The following is a 23142-nucleotide window of genomic DNA, read 5'->3' on the forward strand; positions in this document are numbered from 1 at the left end:
TCTTGTCTGAGTTTCCTGTGCTTGAAACTTTGAATGCGTTTTTCTCTGTTTGTGCTTTTTCTACATATATTTTGCTACTCTTCCTTTATTTGTAAACATTTTTGAATGATTTTTCGCATGTGCATACAGTATTACTAGCTTCATAAAACTGAGCATTTGTATTTCAGATTTATTTTATAAATTTTGCGTAAATGTGGGTCAAAAGTCCAAAAATGGGTCAATTTTTGATGTTTCAAAATTGATGAACTTTGAAAATCAATAAAAATAATACTATTGTAGATATTAGAAAACCGATGCTTAGCCCAAAAGAATGGCTGAAATACTACTTGTGTACTTATTTTCATGTCAATAACTTGTCATTTGGCGAAGCCTTAGCATTTTGAAAACTACTTCATTATAGGGTATCAAATTTCAAAATGGCGGCGTTACCATGGTAACCAAAAACTGAAATTTAGGTTTTCAATTTTTTTCCTCTAATTAGGATGTACATAACCTAAAATTACCACTAAAAGTCAGCTACTTATTACATTTTAGAATTTCGTCTTCAGGACCCGCCCATCCCCTTAAAGGTTCCCAACTCCTGTTTGAAGAGGTCTGGGAACTCAGAGCAAAGCTGTTTCAATGCCGACTGAAGTGACCAATCAGGTTTATTGTCGCTCGTCACTGTGTTTACAATCTCTCTGCCGTTGGAATGAATGAGGGCATCCACCGACAGTCCAAGATCTTTAATCGTTGTACGTCCAAGGAGATTCAGATCCAAAGTTGTCACGACAAATTTTTGTCTAATCACGCCCTCGGGTTCCGGAAATGTTGAGGTCGACAGGCTGGCAACGCCAATCACTGGAAGATCTGCGTTGGAAGCACAACGGTATTTGCACGTAGGTGGTGACAGTGCAGGCCGTCGCAACTTCTTCCAGGTCTTTTCCGAAATGATGCTGTCTCTGGAACCAGTGTCAACCTCGAAAACGACTGACACATCGTTCAAGTAGCAGGTCTTCCACAAAGGTCGGGCCGCATTCCAATTGACCTTTGTCACCGTCTTTACTCGTTGATGTTGACTTCTCTTCCGACAGGCAGACTTTATGTGGCCCTTAATGCCGCAGTGGTGGCAAAGGGCTTCCTTGAATCGGCAGGCATCACTCGAGTGGTTCCCGAGGCACCGGTAGCATCGGGTTTTCTGGTTCCTGTTCTCCGTTGATTTTGATTGGCTGTTGATCTTTGGAGACGGTTTGTTATTCGCCGTTGGTAGTTTACGAGCCGGATTACGATTGGGCTGGAACTTAAACACATCGGCATTTGATGTGCCAACCGTCTCTCTGGCAACTTTTCCAGCCTCCTCCACCTCTGCGGCGATCTGAATGGCTCGATTGAACGTCAGCTCGTCGTCCTTTATTTTAAACAAGGCTTTGACGATAGCCTCGCTGTTGATCGAGCAAACGAATCGAGTCCTCATTGCCTCATCCAACGGGTCCTTGATCGAGGCAAAATCACATGTAGCTGCCTCTTGCCGAATTCTCGCAGCTAACTCGTGGACAGTCTCTCCTGGCTTCCTTTCTGTTCGTGTCCAGAATTTGTAACGCTCCCGAACAACGAATCTTTTGGGGTTGAAATGGTCAACCATGTGCTGCTCGATCTCATCCATCGATAATTCGTTGACGTCCTTGGGAGGAACGCTCTGTGAAGCCAGGTTTGCCAGCAGCTTGAAGATGGCACACGATTGGTTTGTGAGAAAAATCTCCGCAATCCTGTCCGATGGAATGGAGTTGGCCTTTACGAACGTCTGGAAACGTGACCAATAGTCCGTCCACAGCTCTGCGTTTGAATCAAACTCGCAGAACCTGGTGTTGGTCACTGACGACTTGGGACGATCCATCACCAAGGCCATTAACGTTTCCATCTGTTGACGCTGCAACTCCATCTGCTGTTGTTGTTGGGCCATCTGATCACGCAATAGCCCAATGAGCTCCGACACGGCAGGTACTCCTCGCACGTCTGTCACGACAGGCAATCACGTCCTGATGATTCTTCCACGTCTGTCACGACTGACAGTCACGTCCTGATGATTCTTCCACGGCTGTCACGACTGACAGTCACGTCCTGATGATTCTTCCACGTCTGTCACGACTGACAGTCACGTCCTGATGATTCTTCCACGGCTGTCACGACTGACAGTCACGTCCTGATGATTCTTCCACGTCTGTCACGACTGACAGTCACGTCCTGATGATTCTTCCACGTCAGTCACGACTGACAGTCACGTCCTGATGATTCTTCTAAAACAGCCAATGGACGGTCTTCCCTCTCAGCAAGTCGAAACGTCGCTGTACATACACGTCCGACTCCGCTGGTAAGTTGTCCTTGCTGTCCGATACAGCAAGATAAGTAGGTCACGGCAGGTTCTCCTCGCTCGTCTGGCACGGCGAGGCAGGCAGGTCCCCCTTGCACGTCTGGCACGGCAAGGCAGGCAGGTCCCCCTCGCTCGTCTGGCACGGCAAGGCAGGCAGGTCCCCTTCGCTCGTCTGGCACGGCGAGGCAGGTGGGTCCCCCTCGCTCGTCTGGCACGGCAAGTCCCCCTCGCTCGTCTGGCACGGCAAGGCTCGTCCTTCTTCGTCCGGAGGCAGACCAGGGCAAGGCTCGTCCTTCTTCGTCCGGAGGTAGGGCAGGGCTCGTCCTTCTTCGTCCGGAGGCAGACCAGGGCAAGGCTCGTCCCTCTTCGTCCGGAGGTAGGGCAGGGCAAGGCTCGTCCTTCTTCGTCCGGAGGCGGACCAGGGCAAGGTTCGTCCCTCTTCGTCCGGAGGTAGGGCAGGGCAAGGCTCGTCCTTCTTCGTCCGGAGGCAGGCCAGGGCAAGGCTCGTCCTTCTTCGTCCGGAGGTAGGGCAGGGCTGTCCCCTTCGTGGGTTGGCAGTCCTTAAAAGGACGGTGATTTCATGTGACCCACAGCTGGAATCCTCGTCGCCACTGTTATGTACCAACCGCAGTACATAAAATAACTGACAGGGAAGACGCTCCTTGGTTGCCAATCATCAAGTAATTATTTATTCAAGCATTTTAAATCATAATATAACACAGACTTAGTAATATTAAACATGCAGTATAGAAATATACATAAACAGAAATATACATTATGTAATATAACGTCAATGCACAAGTGTAGTTAACTAATGATAAGAATGTAATGTATTCTATTAATATATTCAATTCTGACATCATTTAGAAATAACTAAATGTAATTAAGTGTATTATTCATGGAAGTAAATTATTAGTTATTGCCAAGGGCAATAACTCAATAATAACAATACACCATAACAGTGACCAATCTGGAAAAATAGATAATATAAATGAGAACATTTATGTATATCAATTCCAATGAGTTACCATAAACTAGGGGGCAGCGTGGCTCAGCGGTAAGGTCTTTGCTACGTACCCAAAAGGTACCGAGTTCGACAACCCGCCTCGTTGTGTGGCCTTGAGCAAGTCACCTCACCCTAGCTTACTTTGTGGCGCTGCACTGCGGCTGACGCCTGCCTTATTCAATTCTTTCCTTGAAATAGATCCTAAAGACAAATTTCCCCTTGGGAATGGATAAAGGGAATTTAATTATTTAAAAAAAATATTTTTAAAAATTATACTCATTGCACTTCTCCGTGTTGTATATTTATTCCCCAGCAGCAGGCCAAATGGTGTCATAATTTCCATTTCATACAGTACAATATTCGCCATTGCCTATAGCCAAGGACCCATTCACACCTGAGTCGAGTGACATAAGATCGGAATGATCCAGATAAAGGGAATTGAAATTGGCTCAAAATAATCTAAGCTTGTATATCCATTTATTGTAAACGTTTATGGCAAAAGGGGGTCTAGATAGGCCGTTAGTAGAACACTTTTCCTAATCTCCCTATCCACCGAGCGGTGAATTGTTGGCTGGGTCTGTTAGAGCTGGCGGAAAATAGTTTGCGATAGACTAACGTCCTATCCAAAGGGTGATTGTTCGTTTCACGCTATTGAAACCGGGTTACACTCCGGGCTCAATGCATGGGCTCAATGACTCTGAGGGACAGACATGTCACCATACTCCTCTTTCTTTCTTAGAAAACGTATATAAATCCCATCCCATAACACATTGGTTTTATATTTGCTGATAATTTAATTAATTTATAGAATGGTGGATATCGACATCATTCATCTCTTTGTGTTTTTAGATAGCCATTTTAATTATTAGTTCTCACTAAATTCAATCAATCAAACTATTAACATTTAAGGTTACAAATAATCTTGTGTGTCGGTACGTTGAATTCAGCTGATGGGTGTTGTAAGTATTTTACTTAAACGCATAGCATTAATATGTGCCCTCCGAGTCAATGGTATAATAGAAGATACCCCTTTGGTCAAAAGTTAGTCTAACATTCCCTCCCCTCCTTCGTCCCGATCTTACTATGGAAAATGAGGGTGAACAGTTTGTGCAATTCTTGAGTATATGATGTTGATGATGATAATGATGATGATAATGATAATGATGATGATGATGATGATGATGATGATGATGATGATGATGATGATGATGATGATGATGATGATGATGGTGATGATTATAATGATAAAAATTATTATACTACTACTACAACTACTACTACTACTACTACTACCACCACTACTACTACTACTACTACTACTACTACTACTACTACTACTACTACTACTACTACTACTACTACTAATACTGCTGCTGCTGCTCCTACTACTACTACTACTACTACTACTACTACTACTACTACTACTACTACTACTACTACTACTACTACTACTACTACTACTACTAATACTAAGTGGAAAGGATGATAACACAATGCCATAAAAAGCAAAGATAAAAATACCTCCCTTCCCCAATAACAAAAACAATATTAAAAAAAAAAACAAAAAAAAAAAAACAAAAACAAAAAAAAAACAAGAAGAGGAAAAAAGAACCAGCCCCCCCCTCTCCCAATTATAAAAAAAACAAACAAAAAAAACATAAATAAAATAATAAAAGCAATACAAAAAATGCAACAACAAAATGCTTATAACAAACAAACACACAAAACAACCAAAAAGCAAACCAAAAAAAAAAAACCCCAATAAACGACAAAAAAGCAAAGAAAAACAAACAACAACAAATATACTAAACACAACAAGAAATCCTAACAATAAACACAGAAACAAAAGACATAAATTTCACTCAAGCGGGAAATGTTGCTTTTGGAAGATGCTATTATCACATTTTTATTATTCATTCTGCTTCATTCTGCCTTGCATCCAGAGGTACATCATTTTCCAGGTTATTCAAGAACGTGGGATTTAAGGATGCGTTACTCTTAACTCACTCAATCCTATTTTTGCTACTTATCAAAAAATGTATTAAAAATGAGCGTGTATATAGATAGTTTTATTCAACTACCATAACATGTAAAAACTAAAAACATTAGCTTTGATATAATTTATTTGTCTCCTCCTATACAATTTGTCTCAGAAAAATGTAAAAAATAGGCAAGGGGTACAAGAAACCGGGTAAACTACGGATATAGTCGGTGTTAGGGTTGAGTGAGTTAAAGGCTTTCAGGTTATCTTTCCAATATAATTAGGGAGAATTAACATGACGCCTTGATAATGTGGTGCTTTGGTGCAATATTAGATGAACTTTCGTTATATAAATTTTGAATATAGAGATGATAATGTCCTAATCGAATTAAGTATGTTTGAGTTTTGTCCCTTTTGAAAGAAATACTAACTTATCTTGAACACCATGAGTAATTAATCCTGAGCTTTTAGATTGCTCAATATCCAGTAAACGTGTTCAAAGAGCTTTGCAAGTGGTCCCTAGCCAATAGCAAAACTTAACATGCAGTTTTCTTAGACGATATTACGATTTTTGTCGGACAGAGACAACGCTGTTAACGGTCAGGTACTCATTTTATACCTGAGTACGATGACAGAATGTGAGTAAAGAGTCTTTCCCAAGTCCTCAACTATGCGCCGCCCAGACTGGACTCGAACAAAGGACCTTCTGATCCAAAGGTGGCGGGTGTTGTACAACAAGACCACATAGCCTCGCGTCTAAATCGTAACTTTAATAGCTATTTAGCATGGCATACGCTAAGAAGTGTTCATCTCTCATGATATGTTAAGTGGGACTACAGTGCCAGAAAACAAAGCAAAAATAGTGAAAAAAAAATCATTTCTGTAGAAATATCTTGTTTAGACTAGATAGTTTTCTAGTTACAAAATGTCTTTCTTTTTATTTTAGTTGTGATTCACCGCGTCAATTTGATACAACTAGTTTATGTGGCATGTTCAAAAATGTAACCCATCGTGCCAAAACGGTTTTATGTCGGGGTGGTGAAGTTACCAAAATAGAATTTATATTAAACAAAAAAGTTTTGATATAGCGCAATAACCACTCGAAGTTTCAAAGCAGGGGTCAAAGGTTAACAGCCTGGTACTCATTTTACACCTGAATACGGTGAGAGACCGTGAGTGAAGAGCCTTTTCCGAGGACTCAACTATGCGCCGAGCCAGGCTTCAACCCAGGACCTTCCGATCCAAAAAAACGAGTGTCATACCACAAGACCACATGGCCGCATATATAGTTAAAAGTATTATGAGACTTGAGTTAAGTTTCTAGATTGTGTGAAGCGAGTGCTCAACCACCTGAGCGGGGCTCGAACATTGGTCTTTCTCGTGTAAATACAATGCCTTAACTACTCGTCCATCTCGCTCCCCCCCCCCCCCCCCCCCCCCCCCCCGCTTTCCTCTATAGCATTGTGCTGACTCAATTCCCGAGATGGTAAACTTTGTTTTCATTTAATACACCTAACTACAAACCGACTATAGATCTTTAACATCAAAATCTTATCTTTGAAAAACTTATCCAAATATATGTGAAATCAAATAACAAGCATACATTTATGCACCAGACTTAACTTTATATCAACCACCTAACCCCCCTCCCCGCCTCACCCTCCCCTTTCGTGAAATAAGAACAACAACAAAAACTGGAAGATCCATTAAATATAAAATACAGTCTGACTGTCGATCTCATAAAACTTTAAGACAAGAGTGATTGAATGCTTCTTTCACGTCATCCTTCACTTACACGTTTGTCTATCATTTGTTACAACAGGAATGTGAGAGATTTTTTTCTTTCAATTTGAAACTTGAACAATTATATAGTGCAATATCCACTTAACGTGCTCAAAACGCTTTACAAGGGGTCCCAAGCTAACAGCAACATTTCACATGTAGTACAAGACATGACGCTTGTTAGGCGATATTACAAATTTTTTTTCTCCGACAGAGACAACGCCGTTAACGGCCTGGTACTCATTTTTACACCCGAGTACGGTGAGAAAATGAGAGTAAAGAGCCTTATCCTAGGACTCAACTATGCGCCGCCCAGATTGGGACTCGAGCCCATGACCTTCCGATCCGAAGACGAGTGTCATACCACTAAACCACATAACCTATTAATGACAGTAGTCCTTATGAGCCATTAGGCTCATGGAGCTGGAGTTTATCCCGGTTTCTATAGCGTGAAACGGACAATAGCAATTTCCATTCTTTGGATATGGCGTCAGTCCATCGCAAAGTACTTTCAGTCATATTTGACAGACCCAGCTACCCGATCACTGTTGGGTGAACATCGGTCTCAGAAAAAATCACGACTGCACCCGGTATCGATCATAGTTCCTTTGCGTGTAAAACGAGGGCTCTACCAACTGAGCTGTTGGGACCGACTAGGGATTGTTATTGAGAGAGAAAAAATCAGAGAGATAGAGATAGATAGATAGATAGATAGAGAGAGAGAGAGAGAGCGAGAGAAATAGAGAGAGAGAGGAGATAGATAATTATTATAGATATATAGATGAATAGAGAGAGAAAGGGAGATAGAGAGAAAGAAAGATAAACAAAGAGAGATAGAGAAGAGAAAGAGAGATAGATCGATAGAGAGAGAGAGAAAGAAAGAGAGAGAGAGAGTGACTGTATATATGTAATTGTAAGTAATAACTCATAACAAAGTAATCGACCCCACTCGAAACCAAGATAGTATATTATTGGTTTAAAATTAAATAGTAATATAATGTTATAACGGTTTTTAACCTGTTGTCTGTCGTACTCTAGAAAAACACGTATTTTAAAATTTAGCCAGAAAACTCGTCCTTCAATTCTCGATCGTTTTTTTTTATCGATACCCTAGCTGGAGGGAAACGGTCAAATGTATAGTTAGTTTTGGGAGATGATATTTTTTTCCTTGTAAGTCATATTTCTGTTATGCATTGTATTATGTTTCATTTACATATTATATATGATTTGTAAACATTTGAGTGTTTTCCTCTTAGTGGGGACTTGTGTTTGTGTTTGATAGTGTGCTCTTGGAATCTACATCTGTTTCATAATTAAACCAATTCACCTTGTCTTACCTGTTCTTGGGCGCTTTAATTGTAATTCTAGAACTTTTTACTAACCCATTTTCTTCCTTTTAACTGGCGCTGATATGACCTTAATGTGTTGCAAGAAACTTAACCCCCCCCCCCCCCCAAAACAAACAAAAAACAAAAAAACAAATCATAATATATATATATATATATATATATATATATATATATAATATATATATATTATATATATATACATATAATTTTGTTATTTTATATTTTAGAATTTTTATTTATTTATTTATTTATTTTTTAAGTTACTGAGTGGTCACATGACATACCGGAATGTTAAGAAGTGTCGTAATTACTTTCAATACCTACAAAGACTCAAATGCCAATTAAACCCCTTGATAGACGCGTAGTGAGTTATGAATAGTCTTCTGTATACTCTGAAAAAAAAACCCCAAAACATTATTAAAATTTTGGCCAGAGAACTTATCCTTCAAATATCGACCAATTTAAATGATCCTTATCTTGCCAATAACTCTCGAACCGGGGATTTTCGTGAAGTCACAGATGTGAGAGATTTTGGCAAGATAGAGACCATTTTAATCGATTACTATCTGAAGGACGACTTTTCTAGCCAAAATTTTCAAATACTTGTTGATTCAGGGCACGGTAGTAGATACTGCCTTTATAATAATCTTGATAGAAAAGCGAAATATTTCCAAAGTTCACATAACACCTCTTACAAATTAAAAAAAAAAACAACAAAACTTGAGCTTTTATATAGTGCACTATTTACTAAACGTGCTCAAAGAGCTTTACAAGCGGTCCCTGAACCAACCGCAACACGTAGATTGTAGATCGAGACATGACGCCTGTTAGGCGATAATGCATTTTTATCTGACTAAGACAACGCTGTCAACAGCCAAGTATTCATTTTACACCCGATTCCGGTGAGAGATTGTGAGTAAAGAGTTTTTTTTTTTCCAAAGGACTCAACTATGCCCTGAGCGAGGTTCGAACCCAGGATCTACCGATCCGAAAGCGAGTGTCATACCACTATACCACATAGCCGCATTACAAATGAACACAGGAGCTTGGTACAAGGCTTTTCCCCAGTGATTCCATCGATCACCTCCTGTTTGAGTCCTAGTACAGATGTTATGTAGGTATTTTCTTCTTGTTTATTTTATTTTGACATTGTCGTTGACATATTTTTTAATAACATGTGATGTTAATTCGATCAGGAAAGAATGCGTATCTAGGCCAAATGTTCTTTTTTGTGAGTGCATGTAATGCATTTTTGTAACTCTCTCTCTCTCTCTCTCTCTCTCTCTCTCTCTCTCTCCTCATCTCTATTTGTTTTTATAGATCAGCTGTATTATGAACAAGTATTCTAAAATGATCTACCGTGGATTATATGGAAGACCAGGTTTTATATAGCTACATGGTTCGCATCGGATTTCAGTGCATTATCGTGAAAGATTTTTCTTTATGATTAATAAATATTGCAAAACGAGCTTCAAACAAATTTTAAAAAACCCCAAAACAACAACAACAACAATAAAAATAAACAAACAAACAAAAAACAACAACCAAACAACAAACAAACAACCAAAAAAAAAAAAACCCCAACAAACTAACAAACTCCGAACATGTCAGATCCTATTTCAAAGCTACTATTTCCTGAAGGCAATCTGACTGTGTCAAAATGACTCTTGTCAGCTTACCCTATTCATAAACGGGATAGTCTAATAATAACCTCATTATTCTCTTTTTAGAATGTCATGTTAAACCGTAGTATATCCTTCAACAAATTTTCCCCCTCTTTGTTTGTGTTGAATTTAGACAATTATAAACGACTAAAATAATATTTTTTGTGTTTTCAGACACAGATACTAGCAGCTTGATATCACTTTGACTTGGGTCGCTATAAACTGTAGTATCTACTTCAACAAAATATTTTCCCTCTTTGTTTGAGTTGAAACAGACATTATACGACCAAAACAATGATATTGGGTTTTCAGACTATTATCATGGGTCGCTCTAAACTGTGGCAACTCCTTCCTTCCACAAAATTATTTTTCCCCTCTTTGCTTGTGTTGAAATTAGACATTGTACGACTAAACGTGGGTGGCACAACGGAAATAAACGGGAAAAGGTAATATCCTGTTTATTACTGTAAACACCAGGTATAACACAATGTTTTACCAGAATGAGGTTGTTTGGTTATTCATTTGTAATTGGTTGTTTACTGTAAAATAAAGAGTAGGCTATAATGAAAAAAAATAAAAATAAACAAAAGCAGAAAAGGAAACAAAGAACAAAAACGTCCCCAACAATATTTTTAAAACATGGAAAAACAACAAAAATCCCCAACAAAAAAAAACAAAACAAAAAAAAAACAAACAAAACAAAAACAAAAACAAACCCCCCAAAACAAAACAAAAAACCCCCCCAAAACAAACAAGAACAACAAAATTAACAAAACATCCAAAAAAAAAAAACAAAACAAAAAAAAAACAAAAGAAAAAAAACAAGAAGACAAACAAACAAACAACATTTCTACAGTAATTTGCTTAATGATTAAAAGTTGATTAAATAAATGAGCTTTTTATAAAGGGAATGTACACAAGCGCTTTCAAAGCCTTTTACAAGGGATACCAATAATGACAGTTTACGTCAGATAGGACGCATGACGTATTATCTGGATCATTTGTTGTTGTTTCTACTTTCGACTCCTTGATCAAGGATGTAGAAATTGAATGAAAAAAAATTCCTCAGTACGAGACCATGAAAAAAAAAAAACCCATTGAGAAACACTAAGCAACTACAATATTGTACTAATTTGCAATATATATCAAGTTAAATACTACATAAGTGGTTTAAAAGGAGTCCCAATATTCAACTTTACATATTGATGTTATGCGTTTGGATAAAATACCTGCATAAACCGCCAGCCCGATATAAAGTTCCAGGACACAAAACTATGTGTTACATCGAACGTTTATTATCTGGTTGATATCCTATAGTGAGAAATAATAATCAAAATGACGGTCTAAAATCAATTACAAAGAGCTGAGTGACGTCATTTTTGTTCTTTCTATAGGACGAAGCAGGACTCTTTTGAGCTCGGAGTCAAAAAGTGAATGAAAGGCATTCTCTCAATATGAAATCATCAAAATGTATAAGAGACAACTTTTCATCTCATGCCAGCGATAAATAAGTAAATAGATAAATAAATATTAAAGATATATAAATAAACAACATTTATTCGTCCATAATAATAAAGACCCAAATCTCAGATCACATGGATTTGCTTAAAATATCATTATAGCACACACACTGACAGAGATTGTACTACTAGTCCATGAGAACAAGTGGATGCAGATTTTGTCAATAATTAACTAGTTAACTGCCATAAACTATATTATACAGACACGGATTTAAAAACAAAATTGGCCAGAAAACAAACTTGTCCTTCAAATATTGATCGATTTAAATTATCCTCTATCTTGGCAAAAAAAATATCCTACCCCTCTCAAACCTGGGATTTAGAAAATACTTCGCCAGGTCCCAGGTTTGAGAGTCTAAATTTTCTCCAAGATGAGGGTCATATTATAAATCAATCGAATTTGAATTGCGAGTTTTCTGGCGAAATTTTGAAATAAGATGTGTCTTTCCAGAGTAACTGGTTAATAATAGATAATATATAATAATATGGAAAACGTTATACACTCTTGAGCTAGTGCTTTGCTTCTCATCAGACACAAAATCTTTCAACGTCAGATCTTAATTAGATCAGCATGCACTTAAAACCATGCTGGAATAAAAATTCTCTCTTGAAATCGTGTTGTGTGCCAGGTATAAGTACAGTAACATGCGAAAATTGATTAGTTTTTCTCTCAGAATGAATAGTATTCAAATATAAATTATGATATAGCTTCACTCTGATAGAGATTTGTTTTTAAAAAAATTAATTTAAGTTCTTTAAAGTTTGATATCGAGCACGAAATGTGGGTTTATTTAATAGTTTATATTATGCATCGACAGTTGTACGGCAAGAGAGAGAGAGAGAGAGAGAGAGAGAGAGAGAGAGAGAGAGAGAGAGCGCAGAAGCATATATATATATATTTACAATGGATTACGCCGACTGAAGATGGGTAAAAAACACAGAAACGAGTCGTCTCGGCCACAAAAATGTGAGTGAAAATTTGCATTATATATATATATATATATATATATATATATATATATATATATATATATATATATATATTACAGTGAATAACATAATCAGTCGGACGGTGAAACGGTTTGAACTGAGATATTGCCAAGTTTAATTAAAAGGTCAATTAAAAAAAATCAAAAGTCAGTTCGTGTCATAAATGATTAAATCAACCCTTTTTGTAATCTCCAGGAAACACCAAAGCTTAATTTCATTTCTAAACATCTTTTATAGCTAGTCAAGTTGAAAAAGTATGAAATTTGAGAAAAGTTGCTGGATACCTTTCCTATACCTCTGACCATAACATCATGAGTAAACCCAAATGGTTTGCACCATGAAAGCCATAACAAAGATACGAATCAGTGAAGCCCAAGTCCCATTGCTATAACTGCACTATTGGTGTGAACACGTTTAGTGGATATTGCGCTATATAGATGCTCAAGTTTTAGGGAGAAAAACCATATTTCAGTGTGAACAAGTTTAGTGGATATTGCTCTATATAGATGCTCCAGTTTTAGGGAGAAAAACCATATATCAGTGTGAACAAGTTTAGTGGATATTGCGCTATATAGATGCTCAAGATTTGGGGGGGGGGGGGGGGGATCATTTTTCAGTTTCCAGACTGGAAAACAATTTAGCCTCCATAAAGGGGTGAATTCAATGGAGAAAGAATGCAAATCACTTTGATAAAAAAAAAAAAGCAAAGTTATCGAATATTTAATGTTTGCTATGAGCACCTTATGGATGGGTGAGTTGGCAATACAAATTAAAGGTGAGATAAAAGAGAGAGAGAGAGAGAGAGAGAGAGAGAGAGAGAGAGAGAGAGAGAGAGAGAGAGAGGGTAGAGATAGATAGATAGATAAATATATATATATATATATATATATATATATATATATATATATATATATAGAGAGAGAGAGAGAGAGAGAGAGAGAGAGAGGAGAGAAAAAGAATGTGTGAGAGGGAATGGGGAAGAGATTGTGTGTGTGTGTGTGTGTGTTTGTGTGTGTGTGTGTTTGTGTGAGAGAGAGAGAGAGCGAGGAAGATAGAAAGAAAGAGAGCGTGAGAGAGAATGAGAGAGAGAGAGAGAGAGAGAGAGAGAGAGAGAGAGGAAAGAGAGAGAGAAAGAAGGAGTAGAGTTTGAGATACGAGGTATAGAAAAAGTGATAGAGACTTTGAGAAGGAGAATCAATTCTAATACTAATATACACTGAATTGCCATTTTTATTAAAGAGTAGAAGAAGTTACGCATCCGTACCTAACGTAAAAATAAAATTATGTTTTGACTTCAAAGTCTAGCATAACTATAAAGAGTTGTTTTATTACTTGGTTTTACCAACTACTTGGCGGATGTGGGTGGTTGAGTCAAAACATTAATATAGAAATAAAGACATTGTACGGTAGAACATACGCCCACGAAAGAGAGATAGATAGATAGATAGATAGATAGATAGATAGAGAGTGAGAGAGAGAGAGAAAGAGAGAGACAGAGACAGAGAGGGCAGAAGGAGAGTAATAAAGAAAGAAAGAGAGAGAGAGAGAGAGAGAGAGAGAGAGCTAGACACACAGAGAGAAAGAAAGCAAGAAAAAAAGAAAGAAAGAGAGAGAGAGAGAGATAGAGAGAGCTAGACACACACAGAGAAGGAAAGAAAGAAAGAGAGAGAGAGAGAGAGAGAGAGAGAGAGAGAGAGCTAGAGAGCTAGACACACACCCAGAGAAAGAAAGAAAGAAAGAAAGAAAGAAAGAAAGAGAGAGAGAGAGCGAGAGAGAGAGAGAAAGAAAGAAAGAGATAGATAGATAGAGAGAGAGAGAGAGAGAGAGAGAGAGAGAGCTAGACACACACACACACACACACAGAAAGAAAGAAAGAAAGAGAGAGAGAGAGAGAGAGAGAGAGAGAGAAAGAGAGAGAGAGAGAGAGAGCGAGAGAGAGAAAGAGAGAGAGAGAGAGAGAGAGAGAGAGAGAGAGAGAGAGAGAGTTGTTCCACCTCGATGATACATCTCGGGAAACAGTGAAATTAAATAGGAGATAAAAACTGTTGGGATTTAAACCTAAGTTAAACGTGTCAATCTGCTGTTGCATTGACCGAAATGCTACCAAAAAGTGAATTTAATTTTGAAATAATCGGATATATTCCGTAAGACCAATATTTTTTTGTTCGATAGTTTTTTGTTTGTTTGTTTGTTTGTTTTTTTGGGGTTTTTTTTTGCATGATAAAAGAAACTTTGTTAACCTCGGGATCAAAAATAATAAAATCAACGCAGGTTTCATATGTTTCACCCTAATTTCAATTTTTAACATGTGATTCCACTTACATAAACTGGTTTTGTCACATCTTACTCACTAGACCTACATGAAAGTGACTGGAAGAGATGGATATTTTACGACTATATGGAGAAAAAAATTCAAATTAAAAACTGTATGAAATGAAATTCGGTTTAATTGTGAAAACAAATCCAAAATCATAATAAATGATAGAGGTTGGCTGTCGAGATGCGCAGTATAATTATATATGTTTATAATTATAAAACTAAGCAGAGAAATATAAAGAATAAAGACATATCATTTAGGGCAGCATGGCTCAGCGGTACAGTCTTTGGCTTCGTACCCGAAAGGTACCGAGTTCGAATACCCGCCGCTCAGTGTGGACTTGAACAAGTCGCCTCGCCCTAGCTCAATTTACGGCGCTGCACTGCGGCTTACGCTTGGGTTATTCCAGTCTTCCCTTGGAATAAGCTCTCGAGACAAATTTCCCCTATGGGATGAATATAGGGAATTTTTATTTATTGAGACGATGTATAGAGTGATGAATAAACATTTCCTTCACATACCAATAGAACTGTTCACTGTCTACTTTATCTAAATTTCTCAATACACATCAAAGTTATAGGAACTAGCAACTGTAACAATACAATATCATGCCGTTTGGGAGCCCCGATAGCTCAGTTGGTAGAGCACTCTCTTCACACGCAAAGAGACCGAGATCGATCCCGGGTGCAGTCGAGAACATTTTCTAACCCCCCCCCCCTCCTCTTCCCTGTCCACCCAACACTGATTGGGTAGCTGGGTCAGTCGGAAAGGACTTTGCGATAGTCAAGCGTCTTTTCCAAAGGGTAGCCAGCAATTGATATTGTCCGTTTCACACTATAGAAGCCGGGATAAACTCCGGCTCAATGGGCCTCGTGGTTCTGACGGAATACCTTATCAAGCCGTTTGATTTGTTTGTGTGGTTAGTAATGGTATCAGTTTATTTTTTGGTTCCATTTACCTTTTTTTCCCATTTTCATGTATGTTATCATCAAATTATTGATTTATTGGCGAAAGCCTAAGATTGAATAAACTTTGAAACTTTGAAACTTTGATTAAAATCGGCATGCACACAAAACGGTCATGTAACCGAAAACAAGTATTATCTTTTTTTATCACTGTTATAATGAACAATATTTTTGCGTTGGTGTAAGAGTAGTTCCATTACAACAGTGAGTCCATAGCGATTTGGATTACCAGACCTGCCAATAAGTACACGTCGATTAAATCACCAAGAAATCAACATATGGATGAATCAATCATCCCAGTGTCAATCCTTCAGTCTGTCTACATTAAAAATAATTTTCTTCAACCAGCAGTTATAGATAAAGGAAGTTTCTGGATTACCAAGTGCACATGTAAAAAAATATTCAGCCAGTTAACTGCCGTACTTCGGAAAAACCTCGTATTTAAAAATTTGACCAGAAAACTCGTCCTTCAAATATCAATCGATCTAACTGGCTCTCATCATGGCAAAAGCTCTCAAATCCGAGATTCCACGAAGTCCCTAGTTTGAGAACGTTTGCCGAGATGGGCCGGGGGGGGGGGGGGGGGGGGTGCTAAATCGGTGTATATTTGAAGGACGAGTTTTCTGGCCATTTTTAAAAAAATACTCGTCTTTCCAGATTACGGTAGTTAACTGTTTAAACAAATGCCATGGAACAAATTAGGGTGAAAAATGTTCTCGTTGCTATTTCTTTCTCCCAATGAAATGTTTCCGGTTGTCTTTTGAAGGAACATAATCCCCCTTTTCTTCGCAGTTTCTATATAAGTAAAAGAAAGTTAAGACAAAATATTTGCTAATTAGTAAGACAGTTTGACATTTTGCAGAAGAAACTGTTCAAACAATTTTAATTGACAAGTGAAACGAAAACCGGTGCTTGAATATTTTTTAAAAAGAAAACCAATGTACATAGAAAAGCTCAGGTTTTTTTTCCTTTTTTTTCTCCAGATGATTATGTACACTATTGTATTATATTGTAAATATGTCTGTGTGCATTGTGAAGTAAATTTGTTATGAGGATATAATGTAATTATAAGATCCACAAATGTTCTATTACTGTGTATTATATTTGTTGTTATTTGTTGTTATATATTATGTAAACCACTAAAGATTTTCCATTTTGTGGACAATAAAGATTTATTACTTTTACTAGATATGGGAGTTTCCTTTATAGACAAATTAGATTATGTAGATGCTGAGTAATACGAGAGAAACAAACTCATACAGAAAGGCGTCTTTACTTTAAGACAATGTGAAATAAATGTCAGGTTTTGAAAATTACTCCCTATCTTTCTTCCTTTCTCTATCTCCTCACATTTTATCGACGAACATTATAAATTTCTGATCCACTCTTACAGGGACTGCTAAACCAGTTGCTGCGTAACACGAATCACTCTACTGATTTACACGACACTTCAAGGTGGAAAAAAAATGGAAAATGTTTTTAAAAAATAGAATAGAACAAAAGTGAATCCGTGCTGAAAGGCTTTGAATGAACAGAATTTTATTGTTATAAGTATATATATTTTTGTTTTTCTGTCACTAAGCCAAAACTCACACGTGCCAAAGTAGTCTTGTATAGTATAATATATGTAATTCACAACGTTCGTGTGGTATTTTGTGGGATTGGGCTAGATGACGAAAATTGAAAAGATTTAGAAAATTCAAGTGTTTAAAAGTTAAATTAATAAATCTCCCTCACCTCCATCATGAAGGCATTTCTTATAACTCAAATGTTATTGTTGTAGCTTAATCATCAATTTAAAGAAATGGCTTTAACACGACAAAAAGAAAAAAAACTTTTTGTGATGAAAGGTCACATATTATTGTAAGCCGTGAAATTCTAAACTGTAAATCAGCACCCTACACCTCCCCCCCCCCCCCCCCCCCCCCTTTCCCGCTTCTCCCATTCAAAGACATTGTTTTCCAGACATTCCAAGTAACTCTTCTATTCTTGTTCAATACCTGACAGGTTTTACTTACTCATACTAGTTAAACGTCTCTAGAAGACTTACACGCTTTTTAAAGAAAAACACGACAAGAAAACTTTAAATTTATATAATAATATTATTATTGTCAGGATTGAGAGAATGCATTCCCACCCCCCCACCCCCCCCCCCCCCCCCCCACTGACGAAATGGCGTTACAAATATATTGTATATTGAAAAAGTTTAAGAGTTTTTCTTAATCGCAATCTATCAATAAACACTATAGAAGTAAACTTTTTTTGGGGTCAAAATGAAAAATGTGTTTTGTCAGTGTTCATTATTTGGTTCACACATCGGTGTGTGAAATGACTGAGTTGCTTTCATTATGGAATGAGCGATTTCAAACTTTTGAATGAAATGCAGAGATCCTGGGGATTTTGAGTAAGTTTTCAATCCTATTTCATAGAATTCCCGCTGCGAGTGATTGGTCTTTATAATTTGTCTGATGGAATTCTAAAGCTCATCTTTCTTTTTACATTCCCCAATCCTTCTCTTCTTCCTATTCCTTCGCCTCCTTCACCTCCTCCTCCTCCTCCTCTTCTTCCTCCTCCATCTCCCCAGCATCCTCCTTCTCTTGATATTGTTATTATTATTATTATTACCCAGCATTGATTGGATAACTCAATAGTATGTTAGATATAGCGTAGAAAGTACTAAGAGAAATATCAGCGTCCTGTCCAAATGACAGAAACCAACCGTTGCTCGTGCATTTTACTTGAAAAAGGTCAAAGGCCGAAACATCGTTTGTTTTGTGTTGTTCCCTTATTTATGAATCACGTTTACTCACATTTATCTTTCTCTCCATTTTACTGACTCATTTAGGCACCTCTAGTTTTTTGGTTTTACAACGCAATGAAACCGAGTAAAAAATCTTGTCAAAGGAATTTAAAGGACATTTTAAGCTTATCAACATCACAAGACACAAAACTATCTAGATGTACTTCAACTGAATGATGTTACTAAAAATAATCGTAATTTTTATCCGCTTGATATTCACGACAAACATATTTAGTGAAAACAAACCGGGAGACGTAGGTAACATAAACAGTAGAATGCCACCGCTATCCCAATCCGGTGTTTATTTATAGTTGGCTTTTCACCTCCCTCACAAAAATTACGGGGCTCAATGCAAAATGAGTAAATGTTAAATACCGTACTATGATAAAAAAAAATAATACAAACTCCTATTTAAAAATTTGGCCAGAAAACTAGTCCTTCAAATATCTATCGATTTAACTGACCCTCGTCTTGGAAAAAACTCTCAAACCTAGGACTTCGCGAGGTCTTTCCATAGTCGCAGGTTTGAGAGTTTTTGCCAAGATTAGAGTGATTTAAATCGATCGATATTCGAAGGACGAGTTTTCTGGCCAATTTTTAAAATGCGTGTCTTTCCAGAATACGGCAGTCAGTTGGTTAAAGGAAAAGCGGGCATTATACAAATGTATTTAATAATGAATCGATCTTTGGTATCAACTATAGGCACTGATGAATACAAAAATAAGAAGAAAAATAATCGTAGGTTGCCTTTCATCTCAACCTGGCTTTATGTCGGAGTGACCAAGTAGTCCTCCAGACATTAGGCCCATGGAGATGGCGTTTATCTCCGTTTCTATAGCGTAAAACGGACAATAGAAATTGCTTACAATCCTAGGACGCTAGTCTATCGCCAACGGATCTAACAGACACAGCTATCCATTCACTGCTAAGCAGATGGGGGATAAGCAAAAAATATGTATACTATACTGCACCCAGGATCGATCTTGGTCTTCTTGGGTGTGATGTGAGTGCTTTACCAACTGAGCTATCGGGACCGCTATCGGGGTGACCTATAAACTTTAAATTCAATGAATATAAAATTCAGGTTGTGAGAATTAGGTCGGATTATTATGTTTGTATTTTGAAGCATGTATCATAAATATACTTCAAAATCATGCATATCTGGTCTCAACTACAATTTTATTCGCCTTTCTCGCACTGGCAAAATACCTGATTGAGACATGCAATTACTTTGAATTCTCATAGGGCCGGAGTTAATCCATGTTACTATATGGTCAATTGAATAGCAAATATTGCTTGCTACCCTTTGAATAGGACTTTATAGTAAAAAGTACTTTCAGCCAGATTTGACCCTCTTAAGCTATTTTCCACAATGGTTACGAAGTGTTGGGCAATTCCAAATACTGGCAAATAATATTACATTATAATATCTTTTAGATTCTTGTCATCAGCCGCAATGCAAACACCATAGCATTATTGTCATTGTTATTATTATTATCATCATCATCATCATCATCATCATCATCATGATCATCATCATCATCATCATCATCATCATCATCATCATCATCATCATCATCATCATCAGCATTATTATTATTATTATTATTATTATTATTATTATTATTATTTTTATTATTATTATTATTATTATTATTATCATCATCATCATTATTATTATTATTATTATTATTATTATTATTATTATTATTATTATTATTATTATTATTATTATATTATATATATATTATATTAATAATAATAATAATATAATAATAATATTATTATTGTTATATACTACATTAATATTATTATTATTATTATTATTTTATTATTATTATTTATTATTATTATTATTATTATATTATTATTATCCTAATCATATAATAGCGTTTTGAACCGGTAGGCCACAACTTGTTACGCAGTACCGTGCATTTCTACACAGATATTGGCAAACTATTATTATACACTCTTTTCAGATTCCTTCTCATCAACCACAATAAACAACAATCACAGCATGGCGGATGACATAAAAAAGAGGCTAATGTTAGGCTATTTATAGAATATGTAATGATATTTTGGGGTTGTCAGTCAGGAACAACAACTGCTTATTGTTTCTGTTTAACTAAGATAGAATGCTATCGGAACAAAGGCTAAATAAGCAACAACAACAAAAATGAGTTAATTAACCCCTTTCTTGCCGATCATTTTCAGTATTCTCCCAAAATGGCAGGCTTACCCAGCAGAAAAATTGATTTTTTAAACCCCAACAAGCTCTATACAAAACAACTTTATGTTCTTATTAATTTAACAAAGATCATTCTTCAAAGTTCGTGATTTAGGCCTACAAAGTAAATCTGAATAAGAATAATGTACATTTTGTCGCAACAAATGTGACAATTTTGTTGTTGGTGGTAAGGAGAGGGTTAATAAAAAACTGCACTACACATCAAAGGATGTGACGAGCAACTTTTAGCAAAACTCCTTCTCCAACAAGTTTAAAAAAACAAAAACAAAAAAAACCTTTAGCTTTTATATAGTGCAATATCCACTTAAAGTGCTCAGAGCGCTTTACAAGGGGTACCTAACGAGACATGACGCCTGTTAGGCGATAATACAATTTTTTTCCGATTGAGACAACGTTGTTAAAGGCCATTTTACACCTGAGTACGGTGAGAGAATGTGAGTAAAGAGCCTTTTCCAAGGACTCAACTATGCGCCGAGCGAGGCTCGAACCCAGGACCTTCCGATCCGAAAGCGAGTGTCATACCGCTAGACCAAATAGAAAAATAAATCAAAATACTGTGGAATCTCGATAAAGTCGTGGGACTAGAAAGATTGGGTGACCTTAAGCAAGGCTGACTTTATCTATTTTTAATGATAATTTATCAGAGACTTATGTATGATTATTATCGTTGTTGGTGACTTTATCCGTTTTTAATGATAATTTATCAGAGACGTATGTATGTATGCTTATTGTCGTTGTTGCTTTCATGATTATTCTTGTCATTACTATTTCAATATACTATGAACTTTATACATTTATGATTCGTTCGATCATGAAAAATTTTCAATAACTTCAGTATTCATAGATAGTGATTTTCGACTCTTCATTGCCGTATTGTGATATATTTTTTCCTTACATTCAAGGTTGTGTAAAACTGTCTGTGAATGATACAATACAAGCTATATGAGATTTTTGCAATTATAAACTATTGTATAAGGCGTTCAAAAGATAATATCTATATTCAGCCTTTAATAGATAAAATAAGATAATGGAACATATTATTAGATTCAGAACAGAAAATGTGGGATTAACTAAAAGTGTTGACTGTAAGCAGAAGTTGATTTAGAAGTGTTGAATTTATGCGGATTCGACTATAAAAACATAGAAAATGTAACCAATCGAATCATAACGGGTTTTTTTTTAATCTCGGAGTGAAATCGATGCTAAAAGAACAAATCATATGTTTAACTTAAAACATTTGAATCAAATTAAATTATGTCTTTATTTAAAGAAAAAGAGTCTTGTTTCGTTAACTTCAAAAATATCTACGAATTCTTATCATTGTGACTATGACCCAGTTTTCCTCATCTATAATAAAGATCTGAAACTAGGTTTGAATATAACAGTGTTAGACAAAACAAAAAGCAAATTTATGAAAGAAAAAACAATCATCCTAAAATATCAGCCTGACTTGACTGCCGAGACAGACTACTTTTTGGCGATGTTTTTTTTTTCTTGTATTTTTCTTTCTGATTCTTTTGGTATTGTTTCATTACCACCTTTTCAGAAATATGTCATCATCATCATCATCATCATCATCATCATCATCATCATCATCATCATCATCATCATCATCATCATCATCATCATCATCATCATTATTGCCTTTTTCACCCTGGGTCAGGGTATAGATAATTCGAAGATGACGTCACTCAGGTGTTATTGTTTTTTGCCATCCTGGTTTGTGAGTAATGCTCACTGAACTGTATTAACCTGACTATAAACGTTCTTGGATACACACAGTTTTGTGTGTTGGTCCGTTATACTTCCGGATGGCAATGTTATGAGCTTCTTAGCCAAGCGCATACTATCTATAGGCCACAGACAATGATGAGAAAAACCAGGGAATGAAAAGTCATGGGGTCAGTCCCAAACTCAGAGTATAATTGACACGACACCCTCCGCCTGGCAGGGAGAGAGCTAGACAGCGAGCGGCCGCACAACCGACTGAGCTATCCAGCCACAGATAAACAGTTTCCATCCCTGCCTATCCGGACCTGACTTTAAGAAAAAAATCTCGTTCCATGCCTTATCATTTCTTTGTGTATCAGCTTCTTTAACTCTTCTACATGTTTCCCGAGGCCTTCCCCTTGATTTTCTGGCCGGAGGGTTCCAGTCCAATACTTCTTTGTTA

The 23142-nt window shown here is 36.8% G+C and overlaps 2 protein-coding genes across 2 annotated transcripts in view; both read right to left on the bottom strand.

Moving 5' to 3' along the window:
- The window catches only part of LOC144967227 (uncharacterized), a 106247-nt gene that overhangs the window by 51366 nt on the left and 31739 nt on the right, over positions 1 to 23142 (bottom strand). The gene's annotated exons all lie outside the window — the stretch shown is intronic.
- Positions 545 to 1939, bottom strand: LOC144969162 (uncharacterized). The gene has a single exon (XM_078908270.1). It carries the CDS (start codon positions 1937 to 1939, stop codon positions 545 to 547), a length of 1395 nt encoding a protein of 464 aa, XP_078764396.1.

Source organism: Berghia stephanieae, chromosome 3, assembly GCF_034508935.2.
Source record: "Berghia stephanieae isolate SIO BIC M18660-M18661 chromosome 3, UCSD_Bste_1.3, whole genome shotgun sequence".
Taxonomy (NCBI): domain Eukaryota; kingdom Metazoa; phylum Mollusca; class Gastropoda; order Nudibranchia; family Aeolidiidae; genus Berghia; species Berghia stephanieae.

What these genes read in the sequence shown, in the direction of transcription:
- LOC144969162 (XM_078908270.1), bottom strand. Translation starts at nt 1,939, where the DNA reads ATGGCCCAACAACAACAGCAGATGGAGTTGCAGCGTCAACAGATGGAA.